At 33.9% G+C, this 12,610-nt stretch overlaps 2 protein-coding genes and 1 long non-coding RNA gene across 4 annotated transcripts in view; 1 reads left to right on the top strand and 2 right to left on the bottom strand.

Annotated features, from left to right (window-relative positions):
* The window catches only part of qtc (GRIP domain-containing protein quick-to-court), a 372,167-nt gene that overhangs the window by 69,206 nt on the left and 290,351 nt on the right, over positions 1–12,610 (bottom strand). The window contains exon 1 of one of the 2 annotated variants that reach the window (XM_075297272.1): positions 643–789. The exons of the other annotated variant lie outside the window; for it this stretch is intronic. The gene's annotated coding sequence lies outside the window, so the exon portion shown is untranslated. Of the gene's footprint in view, positions 1–642; positions 790–12,610 lie in introns of those variants that run through there. 2 annotated transcript variants of the gene reach the window in all.
* LOC142224781 (uncharacterized) lies at positions 5,796–6,237 on the bottom strand. Its single transcript, XR_012719193.1, has 2 exons — positions 6,067–6,237; positions 5,796–6,009 (listed from the first exon to the last, which is right to left on the bottom strand). It is a non-coding gene; the product is annotated as an uncharacterized LOC142224781 (long non-coding RNA).
* On the top strand, positions 9,866–11,162 carry Rpn11 (regulatory particle non-ATPase 11). The gene is made up of 2 exons (XM_075297269.1): positions 9,866–10,774; positions 10,841–11,162. The coding sequence occupies exons 1-2, from the start codon at positions 10,010–10,012 to the stop codon at positions 11,000–11,002; spliced, it is 927 nt and encodes a 308-aa protein (XP_075153384.1). The 5' UTR covers positions 9,866–10,009; the 3' UTR covers positions 11,003–11,162.

Below are 12,610 nucleotides of genomic sequence, written 5' to 3'. Positions count from 1 at the left end.
AAAAGAATATGATTGCGACATAAATGTTCCCTGTTCACCGACCAAAAATAACATTTTACTCTTGAAACATGTTTGAGGTGATCATATTCCTTCTCTGCGTGCATAATGCGTTTTACAGACTATCAGTTTTTCCGGACGGAATGTCGGTGTTTGTAAAGAATCTTACAGTGTGTCGTATCGATACGACTTGTCGGCGATGACTAAATAATCGGTAAATGTGTTATCGATCCCATAAACATGCAGCAGTATCGATTATGCCCTCGGACTTAACTTATAATGTGCACAATATATGGGATATGTTCGACACGAGCACTGTCGTCCGGAATAACTGATAGTCTGTAAAGCACATAAGACATACATCACAAAACTGCCTTATTGGCATGCAAAGAGAATTTTATTTGTTATTTCCTAATGCACCGATATGCACCTCTAAGAAAATTTCTGCCATCCATAAGAAATACATATATTTTTGTTACGCTATTATCGATTGTTTTTATTTTACTCCCATAAGAAGCATTAAGTTATTGGCACGTAAACGAAATTTTTGTTGGAGATGCATATCGGGCTTTAGAAGAAACAGCACAGCGGTTTTCCTTCAACAAACTATGATATATTTGAAAATTTTACTCGTATTAAGCTCACCTTTCAATTTTGAAACAAATGATCTGCTATTCTATAACAGAATGTTTCTTAAATTAATTAATTTATTCACCAATTATCTTTTATGCAAAACATAACAAAATATTATATTTAAATAAAGAATTTTTAAATATTTTTTTACACAATCTACTGTGTATATTTAAAAAATGCCAATTCTTGTTTGATTTTTTTTCCAAAACTGTTTAATAAAAGAACTTTCAAGTCGATCAAATTAAATGGCGTGTTTCCACTCGATGTTATAGTTTTTTGTTGGTTTTGAAATGAGCTCAAAATTTTTCTCAACAATGATGCTGACAATGTTAATAATGCCCCAAAATATATAAAGAGCAAAACAGCACACAACTTCAACAACAAACAAAATGCAACTGAATCTTTGCCCCAGTCGCTTTTAGCATTTGAGCGTTTTAACCGCCAAATACTAAAAACAACAACAATAACACCAAAGCTACAATAAGACTGAAACAATAAAATAGTAATGAATGGTAGTGTTGAGTAAAGGAAAATAAACGCAACCAGAGCAACAACAGCAAACAAAGTATCCAAATAAATGCCGCCAACCCCTCTGTACCTCCCTCCACCATTTTCTACTACCAGTGGAATGGAAAATACAAAGCAAAAAATTTAACCGTAATAAAAATATTATAAACCATTAAAACAATAACAAAGTTTAGAGTTGAACTAAGAGTGCGGCTTTAATGAGCACTATGTCTGTCTGTCTGCCTGGTTCATGACGAAGAGGCATTTTGTCCGTCCATCCGTCCATTCAAAGACTGTCTCCATGGATGATGGTAATGATGGTTCTTCATTGCATGTTTTATGTGTAATTCTAGTGGATTGTTGGGGCAGTACTTGAGGAAAATGTGGCTAAAATCTCACACAGTTGAAGTAGTAGCTACTTTAGGAAAATGCAATGTGATAGTAACAAAATTGTTTTTGTTTTTTTTTTCATTTTTAAACTATTTCCATCAAAAGAAAACAACCAGAAGAAACAAAAAGACATTATTCATTGGCCCGGTCGATATACTTCACTTAAAGAAGAAAATAGAATGTACACAGATATAATTTTTTTTTTGTTTTCAATCACGAAATTAATTGAACCAATAAATTTTTAATTGAAATTTCTTCAATCATAGAATTGATATTATCAATCACCAATTTCAATAAAAAATAGCAATTTATGAAATAAAAAAATTTATTGATATAATTAACTTTTGTTTTAAGGTGAGTATTAAGTTCGAGTTTAGCCGCTAAAATCGCTAAAGTGAAAAATAAATCAGTAAGAAAAATGCATGAAATTATACATATTTGTTGCAAATTTTATTATACCTTGATGGGGAAAAGCCCAAAGCAAATTTTCACAAAGTTTGTATTCCTTAAAATGGATTATTAAAGAAAAGTAATCGTGAAAAAATGACGTTTTTAGCGGCTAAACTCGAACTTAATACTCACCTTTAATTTAAAATTGAATTTTTAAAAAAATTTTTTAAACTTCAAATAAAACAATAATTCAAAAAAATGGATATATTTTTATACTCACCATAGAATGGTCATTCCGTTTGTAACACATCGAAATATCGATTTCCGACTATATAAAGTATATATATCCTTGATCAGGGAGAAATTCTAAGACGATATAACGATGTCCGTCTGTCTGTCTGTCTGTTGTAATCACGCTACAGTCTTCAATAATGAAGCAATCGTGCTAAAATTTTGTACAAACTCGTCTTTTGTCTGCAGGCAGGTCAAGTTCGAAGATGGGCTTTATCGGTCCAGGTTTTGATATAGTCCCCATATAAACCGACCTCCCGATTTGGGGTCTTGGGCTTATAGAATTCGAAGTTTTTATCCAATTTGCCTGAAATTTGAAATCTAGAGGTATTTTAGGACCATAAAGAGATGCGCCGAAAATGGTGAGTATCGGTCCATATTTTGGTATAGCCCCCATATAGACCGATTTCCCGATTTTACTTCTTGTCTTCTAGAATCCGAAGTTTTTATCCTATTTGCCTGAAATTGGAAATCTAGAGGTATTTTCGGGTCATAAAAAGGTGTGCCGAAAACGGTGAGTATCGGTCCATATTTTAGTATAGCCCCCATAAGAATGATCTCCCGATTTAACTCCTTGGGTTTCTAGAAACCGTAGTTTTTATCTGATTTGCCCGAAATTGTAAATATTCTGGTATTTTAGGCTCACAAAAATGTGTATCGGATTAAGTTTTTATCGGTCCATTTGGTAATGCCTCCATATAGACCGACTTCACTTCTTGAGGGTGTAGAAGGCGCACTGATCATGAAAATTGCTTGAAACTCAATGTAAAATTTCCAGATTCTACTTCTACAGATTTAAGATTTCAAATCAATTTTTTTTTTTATAATTTTCTTGCACACTTACAAGAGATGTTAATGATTCCTCTAAAACTCAAACAAAAATGGTTCTTATAAATCCAGAATCTGATATAGTCCTCATAGGTGAAATCTTTAAAATTATCTTCGGGAAGTGTCCTCAAATCCTCAAGTCCTCCTGAAATTTCAAAGGAAACCCTAATATTTGGTTCATGGATGTGGGTATTAATCGTCTTTAGGTTACCATCAACCATTAAAGATTTTTAAAAGAGGATATTTGTAAAAAAATCAAAAAAGCTACATTATTGTTTATAAGTAAACAAAACCAATTTTAGATATATATCAATACACAAATAATCATAAGACGGAAAACTCTTAGCTTTATTCGAGGTACTCTGCTGTGTTTGTGTTGTTTTATGCGCCTTGCAGACTATAAGTTTATCCGGACGACAGTGGTCGTGTCGAACATATCCCATATATGGGCCACATTATAAATTAAGTCCGAAGGCATAATCGATACTGTTGCATGTTTATGGGATCCATAACACATTTACCGATTATTTAGTCATCAACGAAATGTCGTATCGTTTGGACACACTGTAAGATCCTTTACAAACACAGGCATTCCGTCCAGAAAAACTTATAGTCTGTAAGACGCAATATAATTATGCATAGTCTAAAATCAAGCAATTAAAAATTTTATCGGAAATCATTTTTTGGGGAAACATACACATTTATTCCTCTCCTATAAATGTAATAATGACACTTTAATTCATACATATAATACATCCGTTATGTTATCTACCATTTTCTCAAGAATATCATTTTTCAAAATTTTAAATAATTTCCCTTCACTATTTCCACATCTACATCCAACAACAACGAATATTAAAATCACATAAATCGTCTTGTTAAAATTTGTTTATATTCGAAAGACAAAAAAAAACGTTACGCCTTGGTAACAGCAGCTAACCACAACCCAATAATACTTAGCCCAAGATTGATAATTTTGAGGGATTTTTCATTTACGAATAAGTAAATAAATTTTCCAATATTATTTTAACTTGGATAATTATTAAAACTAAACTGTTTTACCGCCATGTAAGCCAAATTAAAGCCGGGTATGCGACTAACGTTTGCGTGTCAATTTATTTTAGAGAAGATTATGTAAACAGTCGATAACACTGTCGTAACCAAAGTTCTATATGCACCTTTAACAAATTTTCAGCTATCCACCAAGGCAGATTTACGGCCATTTTCTTGTAGCTCCGTTAGGCTTTAACTGCCAGTTAATAGAAATTAAATTGCAAATATCTTCTCTCCGGTAAACTTTAACTGAAAAATTTTCAGCAGTTAAATTTCTAACTGGCATGTGGAATATATACGCAAGATGACAGATATATCCATGGTACGGTTTAAAAGTTCGTTAACTAACGGAGCACTAACGGAGTTTCATGAAAATGGGGGTTAGTAAGGTAGTTTTAGTATTACAAAAACAAAAATGTCAGTCGCCATATTGAAACTTTGATTGTCAGTCAAATTGAATTAAATTTCTCACTTGTTGAACAATATGTTCAACAAGTTGGAAATTTAAAATAGAGAAAATCTGGAAATGATCGATGTATGCTTCGAAATATTATACGGTCTACAAGAATAATTGAAGTAATTCTTACCATCAATTATGAGGATAATTTATTTCGATACTTTTCTGTCATAAATTTAAAGCAAATTGAAAATTCAAAATTTTTGGTATAAAATAATTTTATTTTGAATTTTTATTTGTCACAATATAAAACATTGGCGTAGCTAGCAACATTTTCGTAGGGGGTAAAAGCTACGATGTGTGCTCATTGTGAAGATACCTCAAAAAGAGAAAAAATAAATTCTTATAGATGGGAAGAAACCATAATATTTAATTCAATGATATATAATCATGATTTGAAGAAATACTGAATGGTATTTGGTAGGGGGAGATGAAAAACCCATAAAACACCTTTAGCTACGCCTATGCCATTAAACAGATACCGACAATCAAAGTTCTGCTCAAATGAAAAAATTGTAATCATCTGATAGCTTGAAACTACCTTCCTAAATATACTTTGCTATCCACAAAAAATATATGGGTTTGTTTTGCTGTCAAACCTTTCGAAAGGATTCCTAATGAATTGCTTGCATTTCTTCCCGAAAGGAACATCGAAAAACTCTGATATTGGCATGAAGTCCTTATCAAATTTAAATTTGAAACTTAAGAAGCGCACACATCTAAACATTTTGTTCTACCCATGTAAAGTAAAATCCCACATGTTGGTCGCATCATAATTTATATTCGGCGACATAATCGATACTGAAACTAATTAATGTGATATTAGACGGTTCTACCGATTATATTACTTTATGGGAGATAAATCTTACCTGGTGTGAAGCTCTGAAATAAATTGCTCTGTCCATAGCGAAATTTTCGTTAGAAAGAAGTTATCGATAGTTTTCATTTTCTTCATAAAGATCGGTATATAAATCTAACGAAAATTCCGTGTATACCCTGCCAACATTTTTTGAATTTGGGGACTCTTTTGAGAATCCCCACTACGTCGAAAACAATCATATACGACATCAAAAACTCGTCGGAAAAGCGCCGTCACTATTGAGAAGTTGTACCACGCCAAGTTACTACAAAAATGTTTCGCATGAGTGCAATTATTAGGTGCCTTTATAGATCAATTTAGAACGACGCCAATAAGGGACCCTCCAAACAATCAGAAAAAGTGCATTTTAAGATAGTTGTAAAAGAATCATTGTGGTCGAGTAAAACACGTTTGTTTAGATATTTATTAATTTGATTAAACATTTACAAATTCTTAAAAATATAACATTTATACTACTATCACATTACATTTAACATAATTTTTGGCATTAATGATGATGTTGAGTTACAAGTAGCGAGTTACATGTTGCTGCGTCTATCAACCAGTGTTTTTATTCCATGGAGGCAGCGTGTCTGTAAAATATCTGAAAAACAATCACTTTATTCCATTTGGAAAATCACCAAATTGTTCACCAATATACCTTTCACAATTTTAAGCGTATAATCTATGTTTTCAGAACTTTATTTTCGTTTTTATTTAATTAAAATATAACAAGCTGGTTGCGCTTGGCGTTTCACAAAAAAAATGGCTTTTTTAACAGTAGGGATGGCAAATTACTTGCATGTACTTTTTGATGTACCTTTTCATGATGGTTGAAGTGACATTTACGAGTCTGTGGTAACGATGAGGTTGAAATGGAACTTTGAAATGCTGGCAGGGTAGTTGTTATCGACCCATTATAAATACGTGTTATGGTCACGCAAATGAAATATCCGTTAAATGTGCATACCGCGCTTTAGAAATACTCGGTAAAAACTTATTAGCATGCAAAAGGAATTTTATAAGAGCTGCATACCGGGCTTAGGGGTTGGATACGTTGAATGATGCACTTTATGCGTCGTCCAGAGTATAAGTTTTTTTTCGGACGGAATGTCTGTGTTTGTAAAGAATTTTACAGCGTGGCAAATCGATACGAATTGTCCGCGATGACTAAATAATCGGTAAATGTGTTATCGAGCCCATGAACATGCAGCAGTATCGATTATGCCTTCGGTCTTAACTTATAATGTGGCCAATATATGGGATATGTTCGACACGAGCACTGTCATCCGGATAAACGAATAAAAGTATAGTGCGAATAGTGATGCTGTTATCGACTCATTTTTTTATTTTTGTATATAGATACAATCGTTAATGCCGTCATTCAAAAAAAATCGAATGAATTTTCGTACTATTTACAGGAACAGAGTATCATTTTTTATTAATAACAGATTTGTTTGTTTTTATTTTTTTTTATTTATTTAAATTTACAATTAAAAACTTAACAATACAATTTTTGAGCCCCAGTGACTTTGAGACATTTTGAGGCAAGTTGGCAAGAAAACCACTACTTTATAAAATTTGGCTTACAATAAAACAGTTTTGCCATATGTGTGTTATAAAGGGTGGTTAAATTGTAAGGGCCGATGTTGAATGTGAACCACACCTAAACGCCTAGTTTTTTCCGAATTTTATTTGACATTTCTCTATTTCTATTATTTGAACCACACGCTCACAAAAAATCGCTTCTGTAACATATACTCCCAAACATATTTTGCTTCAAGCATATATATTTTTGGGTATTGTCCAAACATTTATATGTTTGATCTCTTCCAATATATAATATGTTTGAAAGCATATTAGTCTAAACAATATATGTTTGGTTAGTCTAAGTTCCAAACATTTTGTATTTTTGCATCCAAATTCAATAATGTTGTCTTCCAAAAAACAATATGTTATTATGTGAACATATAATATGTTTGGAAGCATTTTGCACCCAAAAATATTATATGCTTAAAAAAAATTCTCCCAAACAATATTGTGCTCAAAATTTTATTTATTTATTTATATATTTACAATCATAATGAATTATGAAAATAAACAGGTAATATAGGTGCTAACAACATAGGTTTTCGACCTGAATGCTCAAAATTTTGTTTCTGCCTAATTGTATATTCCCCCACATCTTTCTCACTTCCACGAGATTTTTTAGTTCTTAGCACCTTTTTCTGTAATACAAACATTGTAGAAGAAATTATTCCATTTTATGATTTTTTTATTTTAATTGTACCTTTTGCCGGACGGGGATTCGAACAGCGGACCACACAGTTTGTAAGGATCAAAGAAGTAGCTGATCAATTGCCCAAGGAAAAATAAAATGTTAATTTTGTAATAAAAAGCAACAACCACCAACTTAATTCAATATCGCTCCCTGTTAAATAGCGCTCCAAGCTACTAAACACATATATGTTTATAGGCTATTTCTAAATTAATATATGTTTGCATCCAAGCATATTACATTTACAAACATTTTATGTCCCAAACATAATATGTTCTAACATATTAACAAATATGTCCCAAACATGTTATGCTAGTTTATGAACATTATATGCTTGCACTCAAAAATATTGTGTTTAAAAATTTGTGTTCCAAACATATAATGTTTATAGCCAAACATATGAAAAACAGTCTTTTTCATCCGTGCATGGAGAGATACACAATCAAACAATGTGTTAAATGGTTCCAAGAAATGGCAACAATGGATAATTAATTTTCGAAGAAAATCATCTTCAGTGATGAGGCACATTTTCACCTCAGTGGATTCGTCAATAAACAGAATTGCCGCATTTGGGCGTATGAGAATCCAAGAGTGATTGTCGAAAAACCAATGCACCCACAAAGAGTGACTGTTTAGGGCGGTTTATGGGCTGGCGGCATCATCGGGCCGTATTCTTTCCAAAATGAGGCCGGTCAGCAGTTACTGTGAATGGTGTTCGCTATCGTGAGATGATAACGAACTTTTTATGGCTCGAATTGGAAGATATGGATGTGGACGATATTTTGTTTCAGCAGGACGGTGCCACTTGCCACACAGCTAACGAAACAATGGCTCTTTTGCGCAACAAATTCTATGGCCGTGTTATCTCACGTAATGGCGATGTCAATTGGCCGCCAAGATCATGTGATTTGACACCGTTTGACTTTTTTCTTTGGGGTTATTTGAAAGAAAAGGTGTACGTCGATAACCCAGCAACAATTCAAGAGCTAAAGGATGAGATAATTCGGCACATTAACGGCATAGAACTTCCATTATGCCTCAGCGTCATCGAAAATTTGGACCATCGGATAAAGGTGTGCCACCGAGGTCGCGGCACCCATTTGGCCGATATTTTGTTCCATACATAACCCTTTCCGACCTATAGCCGATCCACGTGATAGATTTTCCTAAATTTTTGAATTCTGTTATTTATGTGTACATAGAACATTTTAAATTATTAAGTTTGTTCAGTTTGATCCTGTATCCTGTTTTTTCGGGATACGCGTAATTGTTGCAGTCCGGTAAATTCCGATAAAAGTCCGGACGTAAAAATATCAAAAAACACAAAATAATCACGAAGTTACTGTTTACATACAATATTTAATATGTTTTCTTATCGAAAACACTTGTTTGATGAAATATTCCACAATTTAAATAATTTTAATTTATTTGCAAACTTACCTCTTCCACTAATTTTCACAAATGCGCAAAGTACACTGCTGAAACTACAAAATTAATATGAAACACAAATATTTATAACAGTTCTTCACATTCTTAGACAAAGAGAGAGCATACACAATTATTTTTTGCCGCTCTTATCGCAGTACGTCATATATTAAAGAAATTATAGAGACTTAAACTTACCCGCACAATTGTGCGTACACGGTCGGAAAGGGATAATTGAGTAATACCAATATATCATAATAAAATAAAATTACAATAATTTCCTAAATAGTTTGTGTTTTATTCAAAATCAACATCGGCCCTTGAAATTTTATGAGCAATATAAAAAATCGATAATAACGCGTCATCAGCAATTGTCTTCATGTATAATATCCTTTAATATTCAGTTTTTCTCTACTTTTCGGTAGTTTCATATAAAAATCACAGTATGCATCTCAGTTTTGCCATGTATTTCTTATGGCACCAAAACGTGAACAGTCGATAATAACCCCTCACGGCCTTTTCGTTAGCAAATATAGCAATGCATTTCTTACGGGTAGCGGATATGCATACCGCCCTTTAACCAGATGTGCCAAATATTATTCCGCCCTGGCTCAAAAATGCGGTGAAACTGATACCGTCTATAACGCCGGTACGTCTTAAACAGCGTCATTATTTAGGTTGTTATCTGTATATGTCTAGGCTGTCATCTGTCGCGTTGATTACTTGCACATTTGCAAAAGCCAACGACTGTCAAATAACATAAAATTTCTGCTGTGTTGTGTTTCCGAATACAAAGGAGGAGAATATTTTATCTTTGAAATATTCATAGCAGTAAAAGAAGGTTTTATTGCCCATATAAGCAAAATATTATTAAAATTAAGTACTTCATAATCACATAAATATGGATCGTTTATTACGTTTGGGTGGTGCTATGCCACAAGCCGCTCCTCCAACAGATGCCCCTGTAGTTGATACAGCCGAACAGGTTTACATTTCATCTTTGGCTCTTTTAAAAATGCTTAAACATGGTCGTGCTGGTGTACCTATGGAAGTTATGGGTCTAATGTTGGGCGAGTTTGTGGATGACTACACAGTGCAAGTAATTGATGTCTTTGCCATGCCCCAGACTGGTACCGGCGTCTCCGTTGAAGCTGTTGATCCAGTGTTCCAAGCAAAAATGTTGGATATGCTGAAACAGACGGGGCGACCCGAAATGGTTGTAGGATGGTATCACTCGCATCCTGGTTTTGGTTGTTGGTTATCTGGTGTAGATATAAACACCCAACAATCATTTGAAGCCTTATCGGAAAGAGCTGTAGCAGTTGTCGTGGATCCCATTCAATCTGTTAAGGGTAAAGTAGTTATTGATGCCTTCCGTCTTATCAATCCAAATATGTTGGTTTTGGGCCAGGAGCCCCGACAAACAACCTCAAATTTGGGTCATTTACAAAAACCCTCAGTACAGGCCTTGATTCATGGTCTTAATCGTCACTACTATTCGATAAGTATCAACTATCGTAAAAATGAATTGGAACAGAAAATGTTATTAAATTTGCACAAGAAATCGTGGAAAGATGGTCTTACACTGGAGGATTACAATGAGCACAGTTCTATCAATGAGAGCACAGTACAAGAAATGTTAGAATTAGCCAAGAATTATAACAAGGTAAGATGGAACAGATTTCTTTTTGAGTCTATGGACAGCATTTAACACAATGTTACTTCTTTTTAGTCTCTGGAAGATGAAGAGAAAATGACCCCCGAACAATTGGCCATCAAAAATGTTGGCAAGCAAGATCCCAAACGTCATTTGGAAGAGAAAGTGGACAAAGTCATGCAAAATAATATTGTCCAATGTTTGGGTGCTATGTTGGATACGATTGTTTTCAAATGAATGTTATTATCATACGCATAGCATTTATTTTACGAAGGCAAAGTCTTCATGGCTTTTGTAATATTCTCTAGTGTTAGCATTCATCAATAACATTAAAAAACAAATACACAGAAATTGGTCAACCATTATTTAACAAATAAATGATTTTTTAAAAACACTACATTTTGAAGCTAAAGCGGATATTTACGTGGTGTAAATACAATGTTCCGTTTCGAATGGCAATCTGAACAATTAAATTTTTATTCCAAATTATTTCCATATATTGGACATTTCTAAAGAGATCTCTAAAATGCACCAGGGACAAATTAGCAATAGAGAGGTATATCAATTTAATTCCGACAACAAAGTCATAATTAGAAGGTTTGACTCCCAATACTGAAAAGCAAGAAATTTACGAGATTTTAGGAATATTTCCCAAATTTCCAAAGGAGAACACGGGGGATAGATGTTAGTGTATACAAAGCGTTAATAATAGTCCGGTGATTTGAGACTGATGTGGTGGAAAGAGTAATGCCAGATTTGTTATTGAAATCGTTTTTTTTTTTTACCTTTTAACAAGAGGAAATTTTTTGCATTGAACATTTTGAATAGGAAATACAAATATTTAATCACAAGTAGTGATAGTAAAGGGTGATTCTTTTGAGGTTAGGATTTTCATGCATTAGTATTTGACAGATCACGTGGGATTTCAGACATGGTGTCAAAGAGAAAGATGCTCAGTATGCTTTGACATTTCATCACGAATAGACTTACTAACGAGCCACAACGTCGAATTTTCAGTGAATGGGCCCTAGAAAAGTTGGCAGAAAATCCGCTTTTTTATCGACAAATTTTGTTCAGCGATGAGGCTCATTTCTGGTTGAATGGCTACGTAAATAAGCAAAATTGCCGCATTTGGAGTGAAGAGCAACCAGAAGCCGTTCAAGAACTGCCCATGCATCCCGAAAAATGCACTGTTTGGTGTGGTTTGTACGCTGGTGGAATCATTGGACCGTATTTTTTCAAAGATGCTGTTGGACGCAACGTTACGGTGAATGGCGATCGCTATCGTTCGATGCTAACAAACTTTTTGTTGCCAAAAATGGAAGAACTGAACTTGGTTGACATGTGGTTTCAACAAGATGGCGCTACATGCCACACAGCTCGCGATTCTATGGCCATTTTGAGGGAAAACTATTCATCTCAAGAAATGGACCGGTAAGTTGGCCACCAAGATCATGCGATTTGACGCCTTTAGACTATTTTTTGTGGGGCTACGTCAAGTCTAAAGTCTACAGAAATAAGCCAGCAACTATTCCAGCTTTGGAAGACAACATTTCCGAAGAAATTCGGGCTATTCCGGCCGAAATGCTCGAAAAAGTTGCCCAAAATTGGACTTTCCGAATGGACCACCTAAGACGCAGCCGCGGTCAACATTTAAATGAAATTATCTTCAAAAAGTAAATGTCATGGACCAATCTAACGTTTCAAATAAAGAACCGATGAGATTTTGCAAATTTTATGCGTTTTTTTAAAAAAAAAAAAAGTTATCAAGCTCTTAACAAATCACCCTTTATCAGAATTTCAAATGGCCAATTTGGATATTATTTAAAATGCGTTCAATTTTCA

Source organism: Haematobia irritans, chromosome 2, assembly GCF_050003625.1.
Source record: "Haematobia irritans isolate KBUSLIRL chromosome 2, ASM5000362v1, whole genome shotgun sequence".
Lineage (NCBI taxonomy): Eukaryota > Metazoa > Arthropoda > Insecta > Diptera > Muscidae > Haematobia > Haematobia irritans.
The sequence above is the reverse complement of the archived record's forward strand: the minus strand, read 5'-3'. Positions and strand labels throughout refer to the sequence as shown.

Excerpts from the sequence above, each read along its gene's own strand:
- Rpn11 (XM_075297269.1), top strand. The coding sequence starts at position 10,010 with ATGGATCGTTTATTACGTTTGGGTGGTGCTATGCCACAAGCCGCTCCT. Across the intron at positions 10,775-10,840 it reads TAGCCAAGAATTATAACAAG|TCTCTGGAAGATGAAGAGAA; the intron begins GTAAGATGGAAC and ends ACTTCTTTTTAG.